This window comes from Porites lutea, chromosome 8 (genome assembly GCF_958299795.1).
Source record: "Porites lutea chromosome 8, jaPorLute2.1, whole genome shotgun sequence".
NCBI lineage: Eukaryota > Metazoa > Cnidaria > Anthozoa > Scleractinia > Poritidae > Porites > Porites lutea.
Window position 1 is genome coordinate 28,664,449 of NC_133208.1, and position 13,343 is coordinate 28,677,791.

At 38.1% G+C, this 13,343-nt stretch overlaps 1 protein-coding gene across 1 annotated transcript; it reads right to left on the reverse strand.

The window, feature by feature from the left end:
• Positions 1–7,163: 7,163 nt before the first annotated feature.
• LOC140946983 (uncharacterized) lies at positions 7,164–11,017 on the reverse strand. Its single transcript, XM_073396067.1, has 3 exons — positions 10,782–11,017; positions 8,789–9,238; positions 7,164–7,470 (listed from the first exon to the last, which is right to left on the reverse strand). Exons 1-3 carry the CDS (start codon positions 10,900–10,902, stop codon positions 7,202–7,204), a joined length of 840 nt encoding a protein of 279 aa, XP_073252168.1. The 5' UTR covers positions 10,903–11,017; the 3' UTR covers positions 7,164–7,201.
• Positions 11,018–13,343: the final 2,326 nt, after the last annotated feature.

Genomic DNA, 13,343 nt, shown 5'->3' on the forward strand with positions numbered 1-13,343 from the left:
GACGATTTTTAACTGATCAAATACTGTTGCCAACGATTACAATTTTGGCGTGTAATGACCGCGGCCGCGGCCGTCGCTTTTTCTTGCCGACAACTAAAACTTTTGAAGGCATTTGTTTAGCTCTTGCGGGGAAATTTCTTCAAAATGAGTTGTGAATTCTTTTTGTATTTAAAATCATTCTATAAAAAAAGATTATTAAATTTAGTTTTAAGCTTATTTATGAACAACTCAACTAAATAAAGTAAGCAAGACTTCAGCTTAATTTGCATTTGTAAACAAAAAACTTTTTCACCGGTTTTATCGATAAATTCGTGTCAAAAAGACAAAGCTTTACCTGTTAAAATTTCCAATCCGAACTTTGTCACCTTCTTCGTGTATTTCGGAAACAGCTGGCTTGATTAGTTGTGAAATTTCTTTGTTTGTTTACGGCAGCAAACCGGGAAGGCATTTTGCTTGCAACTTACGCGAGTTTGCCGTCGCTCGCTCCGAGGAACTGGAGGTGAATCAGTGAATAGTGCAGGATATTCACTGATTGAGTAGCCAATCAGAGCGCGCGAAAAACACTATCCACTGTTTTAGTATATACTAAAATAAAATATCCTACCTGTGCTCATACTACAGCTACATTTTTTTTTTTATCAAATCATGATTGTTTTGTTTTCATTTTTTTTTCTTCACTACTGGTAATTTATTTATTCTGCCATGATGTTGATGATTATTATATTGTGATACAGCCACCAAATGGTATAGTTTAGCCTGCGAGCAAGCTCTCCTGTTTGGGTGAGTGAAACAGGTCTCGCGAGAACGCGCGAGCGAGCGGCGAAGCCGCGCAGGGCAGAGGAAAGGAGAGCTTGCAAACCATCCCTTACAAATTTTCATTTGTACTTCGCCCAAACGAAGGGAAATACCATTGGCTGAAAAATGACGTTCCGGAAATCAAAGTTGATTGTTAACAGGCCAAGCTGGCACCCGCTTCGTCTGTGTGTCAAATTTGGTCCTCATGGGGATCAGATTGGTACCGCGAACTTGTTTTAGCCCTCAATGCAGACGGGCTCGTTTGATGTAATTCTCGCGAGGATAAGCCGGACCGAGTTTGTAGTTCTTGTGGAAGGACAATGAAAACCCTTTATCAGTTGTATTCATTTGTGTCAAGCGCCTTGTTTAGTTTTGAAAACCGAGAGAGTGAAAGTGAAGAGTGATTAAAGCGCTGTCTTCCAACATCGGTTTCTTCGCCCGATTGAATTCTGCTGGGTAGAAAAATTCAGAAACATGTACTTGACAGTGTAGCTGTGTAGCTTGACCGTAAAGAAGGAAAAGAGAAAGAGTTGTTGGAAGCAACTGAAGTAAACCTTAAGAGAACCAAGTCCAGACGGACAAATATATGATGTTTTTGTTGGCGATTGCGATGGGGAGTAGTCTTCTACACTGCAGTATGGACGACTTTTCAAAAGTAAACGAAACGAGAATCAAAGTAGTGAGTTCTTATCCGAGCGGACACGTTGAAGTTCGATGTCCCCGTGAAAAAAAAAAACATATCAGTGATTAAAAACATTGCCTTGATGCTGTTGCGAGAGCGATTTATAAATAAATAATTCCACGCGCCCTCGGCTGTCTAAATTTACTTGACAGGCGGTTGTCAGTTTTCTAATCTGCGGCACGTTTGCGGTGACAGTTTTCACGCTTTGCGGAGTCCCGGGGTTTCCGGAGTGGAAATGAAAATTTATATTAAGAGATCGTTGCAAGCTCTCCTTTCCTCGGCCCCTCTCTCGCGCGTTCTCGCGAGGCTCGCTTCGCTTGCCAATAAATTTAAACAAGATTTGACTTCATTCAACGTTGGAGGTCATCTGAATTTTTTTGGTTATTTTTTTCGTAATTGGACAACATGGAGCCTACTATATATATAAGACATAAAGATTGCAAGGTATCTTTAAATGTATATTACTAAAGCATATTATAAGTTTTAACCCTTATAAACTCAACATAAGTTGCATCATTTTCACCTAACTCGCCTTAGCTCGCACAAACTCGCAACTGATAGGCGAGCTTAAAACTCGCATTAGCTCACACAATTCTCGCGGCGAGTTAAGGTCCCAGAGTAGGCCTGTTCGGCTCATGAAAAGTTCGGCGTCTGAACGGGCCTAAGTTGAATCTCGTACTCGTAGTCGTCCTTGTCTTCGAATCCAATGAATGTATTACTCATCGCTGAGCCTAAAGTTGATCTCTTTTGATTTATTCCCTCAAGCCTCGGAGCCAAGTATGAATTTTAATGTATTGAAATTGGTCTTATATAGGATGCATATAATTTTTTTGAGCTCAAACTTTGAAATGCGGTAGTTTTGGGGTCATTTTCACTGCTTCTTGGCCTTCGAAATCGAAAACACTGATAGCCTGATTTGGAGATACATTTTGCTTTAATTATTTCAAGACACGCTTTAATTTTGGGGAAAAAATATTAACCTGCTCGATTATTTAGTTAACATGTTATTAACAAGACACATTCTATTTACGTTGACAAGAAGAAGAACAAATAATTTCTCGCGAAGCAAAAAGTTCATTAGTTTGGTAATCGTGGATCATATCAAACGCAAACTTGGTCGGCTTTTGGCGATAAATTTCGACGGTACCAAAGTATTAGGGTGTTCAGTCGTTTGGGAAATCGAACGCGAAATCCGAAAACGAATTTCAACGCTGAGATATCTGTTCTTGGATTCTCTTTTTTCCGTTTTTTGGGGAAATCCGAAAAAAAAAACTTGAAAAACTGTTCTTTAGAACAGCGGTCTTACACGGGTGCTCAATAGATGGGAGGAGTTTAAAAGAGAGAGACATTTGTTCTCGTAAACTTTGACAAGACCAACAAAACTAATATGCTTCAAACGAAAAAAGCAAGAGTTTATAAACAGCAGATTATCCAATCCACCCATTGTAGGCCGTCTAGAGATCAATATCGTTCTTTTTATTGTGTTATTGTGTTTAAACTTAAAAATATTGACCAAGATGCCAAGCCTAAACCCTTGTTAATCGAGCAAGAAATTGAATAAATTATATGATTTTGCTCCTTTTTCTATTGCCTCACTGTATTTTTCAGTATTGGTCATGGGGGATGTCTATTAGAAGGGGGGCGTTTATTAGATGGGGGCTTCTAATACAAACCTAACATCCAGCGTAGCGGAGGCTTTTATTTGAGAGGGCGCGTCAATTAGATCGTATCATTATTTTACGGTATGTGAAAGGAGCGCCATTTTCTCTTTTCTGTTAAAAATAGTACATAAAAATTATGAGGGTTAAAGGGTACTCAAGACACTCCAGGGTATAGATTCTTTAGGTTCTTCAGTAAAAAGCTTAAAAACAACAGTTTAGCACTACAGAAATCAGGTGCCGGGTTAAGGTTTTATGGTTAGGGATAGGGTTAGATCCGCCCCTGGAAAAATCAACCAGTAGCATTCTAAGTCAAATTGAAGTCTGAAAAACAAAATTATAGAAATGTATATATTTTTGCGTCCTGAAACGTTTTAAATGCGAACTCATTACGATCATTTTCAATATTACTACCTTCTTCATCTAAAACATTTGGAAATTCATTTTGTTTTCCAATCATTTCTAGACTCGCTTTAACTATGGGGACATAGATTAAACCTGCTCTTTTATTTAGTTAACAAATCATCAACATAACAACAAAAATATACAATTTGTATGCTTTATTTAGGACGACATAAAAGAAGAAACGTGGCACGCGGTCAATGATTTCCAGTAAATATGCCTTTTCGCTTTTAGCTTTATCAGAAAAGGAAACTGTCCCGTGGATATAGTTTGTTTACGTTTGTCGTATCTCGTAATAGATACGCCTAAGCCTTCTAGCCAGTGTGATTCATACTCATATCTAACTTTTTATCTCAATCAATAACCTTAAAAGAAAAGGAATATATTATAAATAATGGAAATCAGTTGACCTGCTCGGTTTTAATTAAAATTTAATTACAAGGGCCAGAGATAAAATAAAATAAAATTAAAAGGGCCAGAGAACCTCAAAGGGAAGAGAAATATTATTGAAACTAATTTATGGATGCTTTCTATCCAGGTCATTGGCAGATCGGTATCACAAACGGACAGGCTACCTTACTTGAAGATACCCGCACAGTGCTAACACTGAAGTCTTTCAAAGGATTGGGACTAAGTTTCTATAAAGGTGAGTGAGCGTGTGTATTTTATGTTTTATTTTAATCTTATTTGCCACATAATAATAGAAATACAAATGATATAGGAAAAGTAGAAAAAACAAAGTGGCGAGGAGACTTAACAGAAACTATAGGAGCTTATGAGAGGTTACTGGCCTTCTCGTAATACGGGCTAGAGCTGTTTACATCAATTGAAGAAAAAATGGCGAGAAGTCGATTAGATGGAAAGATTTATGATCGGTTTTTATATTTACTTAATAATTTAATCTTCGCAGTATTTTCTTAAAAGAGGAAAGTGATTGAGAGTTGATGACCTCGTTGTCAAGTGAGTTAAAAAACTTTAAGGTACTTGAAAAAAGGGTGAGAACTTCTTAGTGTTTGTTCCACAATATGGTAGACAGTTATAAGGCCCGGGAATTTCTTGTATTGTTATTGTTATTCTTGTATTGAAAGAGTGATCCTACGTCAAATTCACCTCGGTCAAAGGGCGTGGAGATCTTATCATGCAAGTCGATTCGTGCAAGTGCAGTGGAATGAGTTTTTCTGAAGCCGTATTAGTTACTTACTAGGAAGTTGAAATTCGTCAGGTATTGCATGAACGATTGTATGGTAGTTGGTGAAAAGCGACTGATCATCAGGTTTAAAAACAGATATCTCGCGAGCAATTTTCATTTCATCGGGAACAATACCATGCTGAATGAACAAGTTTATGGTATGGGTGAGTGGTTCGGAAACAAGTATCGAATCAGTTTTGTGCGATAAAAACATCTTTTCTCTTCCTGGAAAAAAGTCACTTCCTTTCGAAGATATATTTCTGCGGTGGCCGTAATGGTATAAATCACGATATCAAAAATATCACACTTTTTTTAGAACCTAAGTAAATTATTCTCCCTCTTTTTTAGGTGTCGATTTTCAATTTTATCGTCTCGACAATCTAGGCCTTTGGAGCCATAAGCCCGGATCGACACAAGCTACCTACTTGAAAATGGGGGAGCCTACATTGTTGACCCAAGAGTGGTTAATCGGGGCGGTTACACGGACTTTGCTTGTTTCATGCACAGTAACAGTGATGAAGTAACAATTGTTTAAAATATACCACGGCGTGATGACGTTATCATCATACATATTTATTAATTGTAGCAGACGAGAGACTTAACAGGATATTAAGAGTTAGTCAATGCCAAACAAAAAAGAGATTACCTTACTTAAACTGAAGATACGTTCATACGTAAATTAAAATGGCCTGAAACAAATTTAATTATGTGCCATGAAGGAAACCTTTTAATGCCAATGAAAGAATTAAAAAAATAAATAAATAAAACTGCATTTTTAACCAGACACATATTGTGATGAATTTATGTAGAGATTCATATTTATCCTTGGTCAATATCCTTGGCTCACTGCCAATTTCTTTCCTTACAGCGATTTTACCGACAATATTCCTGGTTATATCTGCCGCGCCTTGGCTAATGAAAGTAAGTATCCCGGAGAGCTTCAAACAAAAAATTTTTTTTAATGCTCTACCTAAAGAAAGCACTGGGTTATATTGCACGCAAGGGTATGCGAACTATGATGGGGCCAATTAAAAAAAAAAAAGAATTCAAGCATGGCTGTTTTTTTAGAGTCTCAAAACAATAGCTGCACTCAGGCTCGTAAATTACACTTGCAACAGCTTTATTTAAGTGACCCCAGCTTCGGCTTGCAAGGCAGACCAGCTCAAAAATCACACCACACGAGGAAAGTGGGAGAGGAAAAATGTAGTGTACAGAACGGAGAGAAAGGAAAAGTGTAATAGTCGAAATCTTAGCTCTTAGTTTTTATTCTTGGTTACTATAATTTGAAGATAGTTTTTAACAAGAAAAAAATAGTACTTTTCTTGGAAAGCGTGACATTTCGCATTGGCTTACATCGGCATAACCATATCCTGCATCGTTATATAGTTGGAAATTTTTCCCTATCGCGCACGCTCTCATTGGTTACTTCGATGTCACATGACATCTAACATTGAAACTATTTCCCACCAAAATCCCTGAGCGAGCAACGTTGCAAAATCTATGACGTCAGAGGGTAACAGTGCACTATTATTACATTTCTAGCTTCAAAATTTACAACTATATAGCAGATCACTTATTGAAGGCTGGTCCCTAGGGAAACAGTTCATTTTGTTTCCCTTCGCTCTGCCTCGGCAAACAAATTTAACTGTAAAGTTTTTCCTCGGGACCAGTTATTAAGTGTTCAATATGGTCCTGTGATACTGCTAAAAAAATACCTTGCTTTGACAGCCACTAATTGACATCCAAAATATACAAAAGTTTAATTACATCCAATATTAAAGTTGTAGCTGGACGTTGGCCAATGCAATTTTTTTGCAAAGATAAACTCTTGTTGTCTGCCCATGACACCCCCTCCCACTACTCTCACTGCAGGAAAACTTGGATTAACGCAAATTTGCTTGGTGCAAATGTGGTGCAAAAAAGTGCAAACTATAGGGAAATCAGAAGCAAAGATGGTAAATTCTGCATTTGCTTGCCAGTTATTGCCAGTTATGCGGTATTTACCATCTTTGCCCGTTATTTAACCTTAGCTTGCACTTTTTGCAGCAAATTTGCATTGAGTAAATTTGATGTAAATCAAACTTTTCGTGCAGTGTCTCCTTTCCAGGAGGCTCTTGTCCCACTCCTCCAGAGTCTGTACGTATGTTAGCCGACGCCAAGACCTAAATTTGTCGCATCTATAGGTTACCGGACTTTCTTACCCAAAAAATTTGGTTATACTGCATGCAGTCTAAATAATATATCTGTAAATTGAAAAGCACGCAAATGTTTCTAAAGAAATTCCTTCTTACACCCCACTAATACAGACAGACTCAATTCCTATTAAGGACATGAACACTTGACTGTTTGCGGAACCAAAGAAGTCCGGCCACAATAACAGAAATTGGCTGTAAATCGCAACCTTTACCCTCAAAAGCAAAAGCCCTCAGGAACGACGTTGTAAATCCATTTTATCCGATATGGTAGCCAAGAATCCTAAAAAAATATCTGGACACGTTCGTAATATTGAAAGCCTATCCTTTTGACAATACTATGAGGATGACTTTTCGCTGATACTGTATTGAGTTCGCAAATCCTTTTTCCTGGGCTTTTCGTGTATTGCATTGAAAATGACAAGCATGTCTTGTGTTGACTGCACTTGAGCCCGCATTGTATTTTGCTGGTCACTTTTGTTTTAAGAAGCAGAAAGCCTTCTACTGCTATGTCCTTACTTGTCACCCAAGAGTTATAGAAGGCGGATTTATCTGTTGACAAAAACAAAACAAACCAATCTGTGATCAGAGGGAGAAATGGTCTTTCATAAAAACTGCAAGCATTAATGACAAGAAAAGGCCATTTGCTCGATGACGTTATTTTACCACTACGACCAGAATACTCCAGGGTTTTGCTTTCATGTGTGAATTAGGGCTTTAGAATTGCTAAATTTAAATATGAAAGGAAAGACGAAAAGGATTCTGGCCGTAGTCAGGACTAAAAAAATATGACTAATGACACTGATTAAGGTATAATCCAAGTTTATATAAACACTAAATTTTTAAAGATACTACAGTCGACTCCCGATAACTCAAACCTTTGAGGGAAATCGAAAAAAGTTCGAGTTATCGGAAGTTCGAAGCAAATAACCGGAGATAAGTAGGTGGATGGGGAGGAATGCAAGTATCAAGCACTCTTCACTTCAAGGACTTCAGTACTCTGTTTTTTCCCCCGACCTGTCACGCGCATAAAACATGGTTCGAGTTATCGAGGTCAAAATTATATAGAAACGATGTGGACAGAAACAAAAATTACTTCGAGTTAGCGGAGGTTCAGGTTACCGAGGGTAAAATTACAGTAAATGTATGAAGGAAATCTAGGGGAAATTGATTTTGGTTCGAGTTGGCGCGAGGTTCGAGTTGGAAGTCAATTACTTGAGCTGCGCGATTTGCGCTACTCTTTATATCACAAGGAAAAGGCGGTTAGACCTATCTTTTCCTTGATTTTGCTCTGTTATAGAAATGCTCTGTAAAGCTTAGCCTGTGGTGACCCCTACAAAAAGACAAAAATATTATGGGCTATGGCACTGCTAAGGGAGAGTAATCTCATTCCAAATAGCCGCCATCTTAGTCGCAGTCTTGGATTTTACTGAAAATTCAGAGATTTAAAAAAGTAGTTTTGAAACTAACTGCTTATCATATTTGAGGTTGAAATTTTGTTATTAGTAAACATTTTGGTATTTAATGTCCTGTTTGTCTTTTTATGGGATGAAGCGAAAAAGGGCCCTACTAGAAGGGTGGGGGAGGCAAAATATGAACAGAGATTCACCATTATTAGTGGATCCGGAGCATTTTACAATAACTTTGATTAAATATTCGCCCGAAGTCATTGGTAGATAGCCATAGTCTATAGAATGAGTAAATTAAACAACGGAAGTGGCGGGAATTTTTAAAACTATGCGGTTATTGTGCTGGCATGGGGCTTGTGTTTCCATTTCGAGTTTTTGATGTCATTTCTGTTATCAGGAGCTGTGATCCGGTAGAAAGTAGAAAATTGTGATGAATGCGGTAAATGGAACTAAATGCTTACCCTGGCTACAGGGAGATACGAGATGACGTCGACAATACACCTCGGTATCTTCTACGTTGTCCTTTGTCCAAATCCAGCTTGCACTGCTGTCGATGCTGCTGAACTTTCCCCAAGGAAATGTATTGTCATCATTTGGCCCAACTGATGTCGCCATTGGCCAGTTATCATCTTCATAAGTCCTCATATTCCACCCCAAGGTAGCTGACGTCACACATTTCCATAGTGTGTCGGTAACTAATCCGTTTTCAAACGATCCCAGAATTCCTCCTTGCCAAGGCTGAGGATTTCCTTTGCATTTGAGAGCTACCACTTGACTCCCTGGTGCTAGTTCGTATTGAAGAAAACTTTTGTTTTTGACGTTTGCATCACCTTCACCCACGAGGTTTCCATCCACGAAGAGTGTAAGGAAGCTATCACACGTGATGTTGAGTTTGATGGCACTGGAAATCCCTTTGCAATGCAAAATAATAACATAAAATGTTGCCGTACCTGTCGTACGTTATGCTCAAGTTAACGGCATTTTCGATGCTCTTTCATTCACTTTGCAAATATTCAATCACAGAGGCGAAAACGGAAACACGTTTGTTAAATTGAGTTTCATGTTATTGATAGTGCCTTTGCAATGCAAAGAAACTGCCAGAAAATACCAAGAAAACTTCTTTACTTAAAAGACGCGAAGCGCCAGCGTGATATTTTTGCGCGACCCCAGTCTCAATCTCCGCCGGTTTTTACCCTCACAGACTGGCTTTCCATTGACCTCTCGCGCGCGCGTTCTTAACCTATATACTAAGAAAAAATACCGGCTGTTTCAGTCTAAATATCTCTGAGAGGCAAAGGAATCACAGTTGAAAAAAACAACTAAACTGAAATTGTCACTCACTACAGTAACACCGCCTCTAATCGCCTCTAATAAAGCATTTATTCTGAATGCTTTTGCAATCATAGGAAGTAATTGGAATGGAAATAGTATCAATCGGAAATTTTCACAGGTAATAAACTTGATAACAATGGTGGCATGTGCCTTAGAAGTGAATGCATAAAATGTGCGAGCCCCGCTTTTGAAGAGCTGCCACTTTCTTGTGTTTTAAGGGGGCTCACACGGGGGTTTTCCTTTCCTTAAGCGTTCAACTCCACTTTGATTAACAAACGGTAAGAACTGTATAATACAAAGGCTAGCGCTATAGATCAAAGGTTCTACATCTGATACTACATAGTTATGCGAATGCTAATATAGTCTCAAGCTCAAAATTCGTCTGAATCCGCGGTGCTAGGCTGTCGTGCTTGCCAAATAATCGAAATTTACAATCCGGCCTGGGTGACGGGATAATGACCTCAAAGCTTTAAACCGCCGCCATATTGGATTTTTATTATTATTTGATAAAAATAGTGTGTGCCGAAATAGGGACAGAAATTATAAAAGGGGTACCGAAACGTTCTTAATTTAAGTTTAGATTTGTTCATTAGGTTTGGAAGTAAGAAAAGTTGCACATGTTTCACCATGAAAATGGAGCTTAACTTATGTTCATTTGGTTGTTATTAGGCCTAGTAATATAAAAATTACAATTCTGTAGGTTCATGCATGTGGAATAGGTATAAGAACAGGAATTACAGGTAACTGATCTCTGCAAGACCAGTTCTATTTGATTCTACAATAATTTCAACACTGAACACATTCACCTCTCGCCTCTAATGTGTAATCCGTAAACTCTCTGAACGGAAAATACTTAGGTTATGTTCTAAAAAGAAGACGTTTATTGTCTCGTTAGTTTTTTCTTTGGACTTTTTGAGACTGATTACTAAACTAGAATATACTTTCCTTTATGATATGAGGAGGAGTGGACGAATACATTATTCGTCAAACGTCACCTATGTTACGAGGTTAGGTTTTCCGATTGCCCTACAAGTAGCGACGGAACGCCTTGGAAACTGATTGTCTAGCCAGAGGACACCTTTTGAATTAACAGTACCATATATTTTACATAAATATTCATACCTGTGTCGCTGCAACTTAAGGCAAGAGAAAATTCCTTTAAAATGAGAAATACCGCCACGATTCTCAACAGCTTAGATATTTGACTCATTTCTCCCTGTAACTGATCATATTCCCTCTCCATGGAGGTGCAGATGCATAAATGTGTTTATTTGATTCACATCTATTCTTCTCAAAAATTGCTTTTCTTTGAGATCAAAATTCCTGCTGGTAAAAATATCGAAGCAAATTTGTTAGTGCATTACTTGACAACATGAAGCTGATAATTATTTTTCTATCCGTAATGACCAATGAAATTTTAGCTTGTCACGGAAGTTTTCGAAAGCACGAATGAAATTTCCAATTTACAAGCGTATGACCAGTAGGCAGAAGGGAGAAGTGTAAATAACGTAATCGTTTGCGTATTTAGGAAGGAAAACTTCCTGTATCTTTTCATTCTCATCTCAAAGGAAAATCTGTTTAGAAAAAAAAAAAAAAAAAATTCGCGCAAATGTCTTTGTAATGAAAATGAAATTTTCCGTTTAAAGATAAAACTGTTTTCTTCTTTCTCCTTGATGCATATAAAAATTAACAAATATCGAAACTAATGCTAATGAGGTAAAGTTATCAAACGAAAAGTTATTACTTTTTTACTTGATATTTGCACAAATTGAAATTATTGAAATATATCGTCAAAAAGGTAAAGCCCATAAGTGTCAAATTTGATTCCAATTCTTGAGTCTGTGGTTAAAAAATTCAAGAGTGTACGACTTAACATAGAATAAAACAATTATCTTCTTTCAAAGAAAATCTATTTCTGAGTTGTTTAACTTACGTTTCCCGTGATAAAAGACAATGAATGTCCTTTTGAAAGGTGTAATTAAAAACTATCAAGTTGACCATTGATTCTCGCACAGATCGAAAGTTATTACGCACTGGTGACACCCTTCATATCCTCTCACGTACAAGATAACAAAATGCAACATCGGCGACCATGTGTATCAATTTAGGCTTTTTTTCCCGAGGAAACTTAACCTGAGATCAGGCCCAGTTTAACGGAAATACCATTATTAACTTTCATTTTTAAAACAAGGCCCAAAAGGTAAACTTAATTGTAGTTAAGAAGATCTTGAAACATTTTTATAACGCTGAAATAGATTAATGACTGGCGCCAGCTTCTTGCATACTAAGATTTAGGTTTGCTCGTATTTGTTCATAGTTTAACTTAAAGCATTTCTAAACCTAGCCTCCTTCTTTATTTCTTATGCCGCTAATTAACAATGCGGTTAAAGTGAAAAAAGACCCGCACGTTACGAAAATTAATAAAAAACGTAAACATGAATAGTATTTGAAGGCTATGACGTTCACACGGTTGGAACAATTTTCGTTCAGATACGTTGAAAATTCGTGAGTTTAGGTGTTCACACGAAACAACCTTAACCGTGCGAAAATTTAGACACCTAGCTGTTGAAAAATTTGAAAGTTCAAAATCGTTGTCAGTTTTTTAGCCAGTATAAGGTCGCTAATTTGACCGGCGCGGTGTGAACACCATAACCGTTTCTATTTTTGTACTGCAAAGGCGTGGTTGCATGGATGCGTGGTATCTCAGCTAAAAGAGGCCCAATCTCGTTCTCAGAGGTCGCGATCCTTTTGTACAGCGACGGAGATCATTAATCCATCCGCTGCACAAAAGTAACGGAGGCTCTGGGGACGAGATTGAAAGAGGCCATTTTGTATTTTATCAAGTAGTTTTCTGCGCATGGGCAGGTGGTATAACCTCTGACAAAAGTTCGACCTGGTTCGTCAGTTCCCAGTGTCAAGGGAGTGAAAATATTGTATGGTTTTGAGTGAACGAATTGTCCTGTCAAATTTTTCAGCCGATCAAATAATTTATGCAGGGTCTTGTGAACTGAGTGCAGCATCGGAGAACCTGCAGCTATTTTCTCGGCACAGACCAGAGGACTGGATCGGCTAGGAGGAATCATGGGCAGATTTTTGGTGATCTGTCGTCCGTTGCAATTCGAAGCAGTCAAGGTCACCACCCACTCAAGCTCCAAAATTGTATTTTGTAAATTTTGAGGCATTTGTTTGAAACCATTTCTCACTTACTACATACCACTGCGTACCACGGTACCTTTGCGGCGGACCATAGTTGTCGTCAACGCTGCAATTGTTTTTAGAAGATTGGGGTTTACATTTTCTTTTTCCTCCACAACGTGGTTTCGGGTTTTTAACTGGCGGCGTCGCATCTTCAGGGCGGAAAAACGTTCCGCGCAAGCTTCTGCGCATCCCTCGGTCGTAGGCTTAAGGTGGGCTTTTCTGTGTGTCACTGTTTGTTTGTGTCGTTCTGAGAGAATTCTGACTGAGACTGAATGAAATACACGAGGTGCGAGCCTCAGTTGATTAACAATTAATGAATGAGGCTGAGTATCTTATGAAAAATTATGGAGATCGAGGAGGGTACGGCAGAGGCGGATAACAACCTCCGAGATCTTCATAATTCTTCATATGATACGAAAGCCAAATTCAATAATTGTTTTATTATTCATTCAAAATAATTCCTAGTTTAAAAACATGGCTAAAACA

Excerpts from the sequence above, each read along its gene's own strand:
- LOC140946983 (XM_073396067.1), bottom strand. The coding sequence starts at position 10,902 with ATGGAGAGGGAATATGATCAGTTACAGGGAGAAATGAGTCAAATATCT. Across the intron at positions 9,239-10,781 it reads CTTAAGTTGCAGCGACACAG|GGATTTCCAGTGCCATCAAA; the intron begins GTATGAATATTT and ends TGCATTGCAAAG. Across the intron at positions 7,471-8,788 it reads CGTATCTCCCTGTAGCCAGG|ATAAATCCGCCTTCTATAAC; the intron begins GTAAGCATTTAG and ends TTTTGTCAACAG.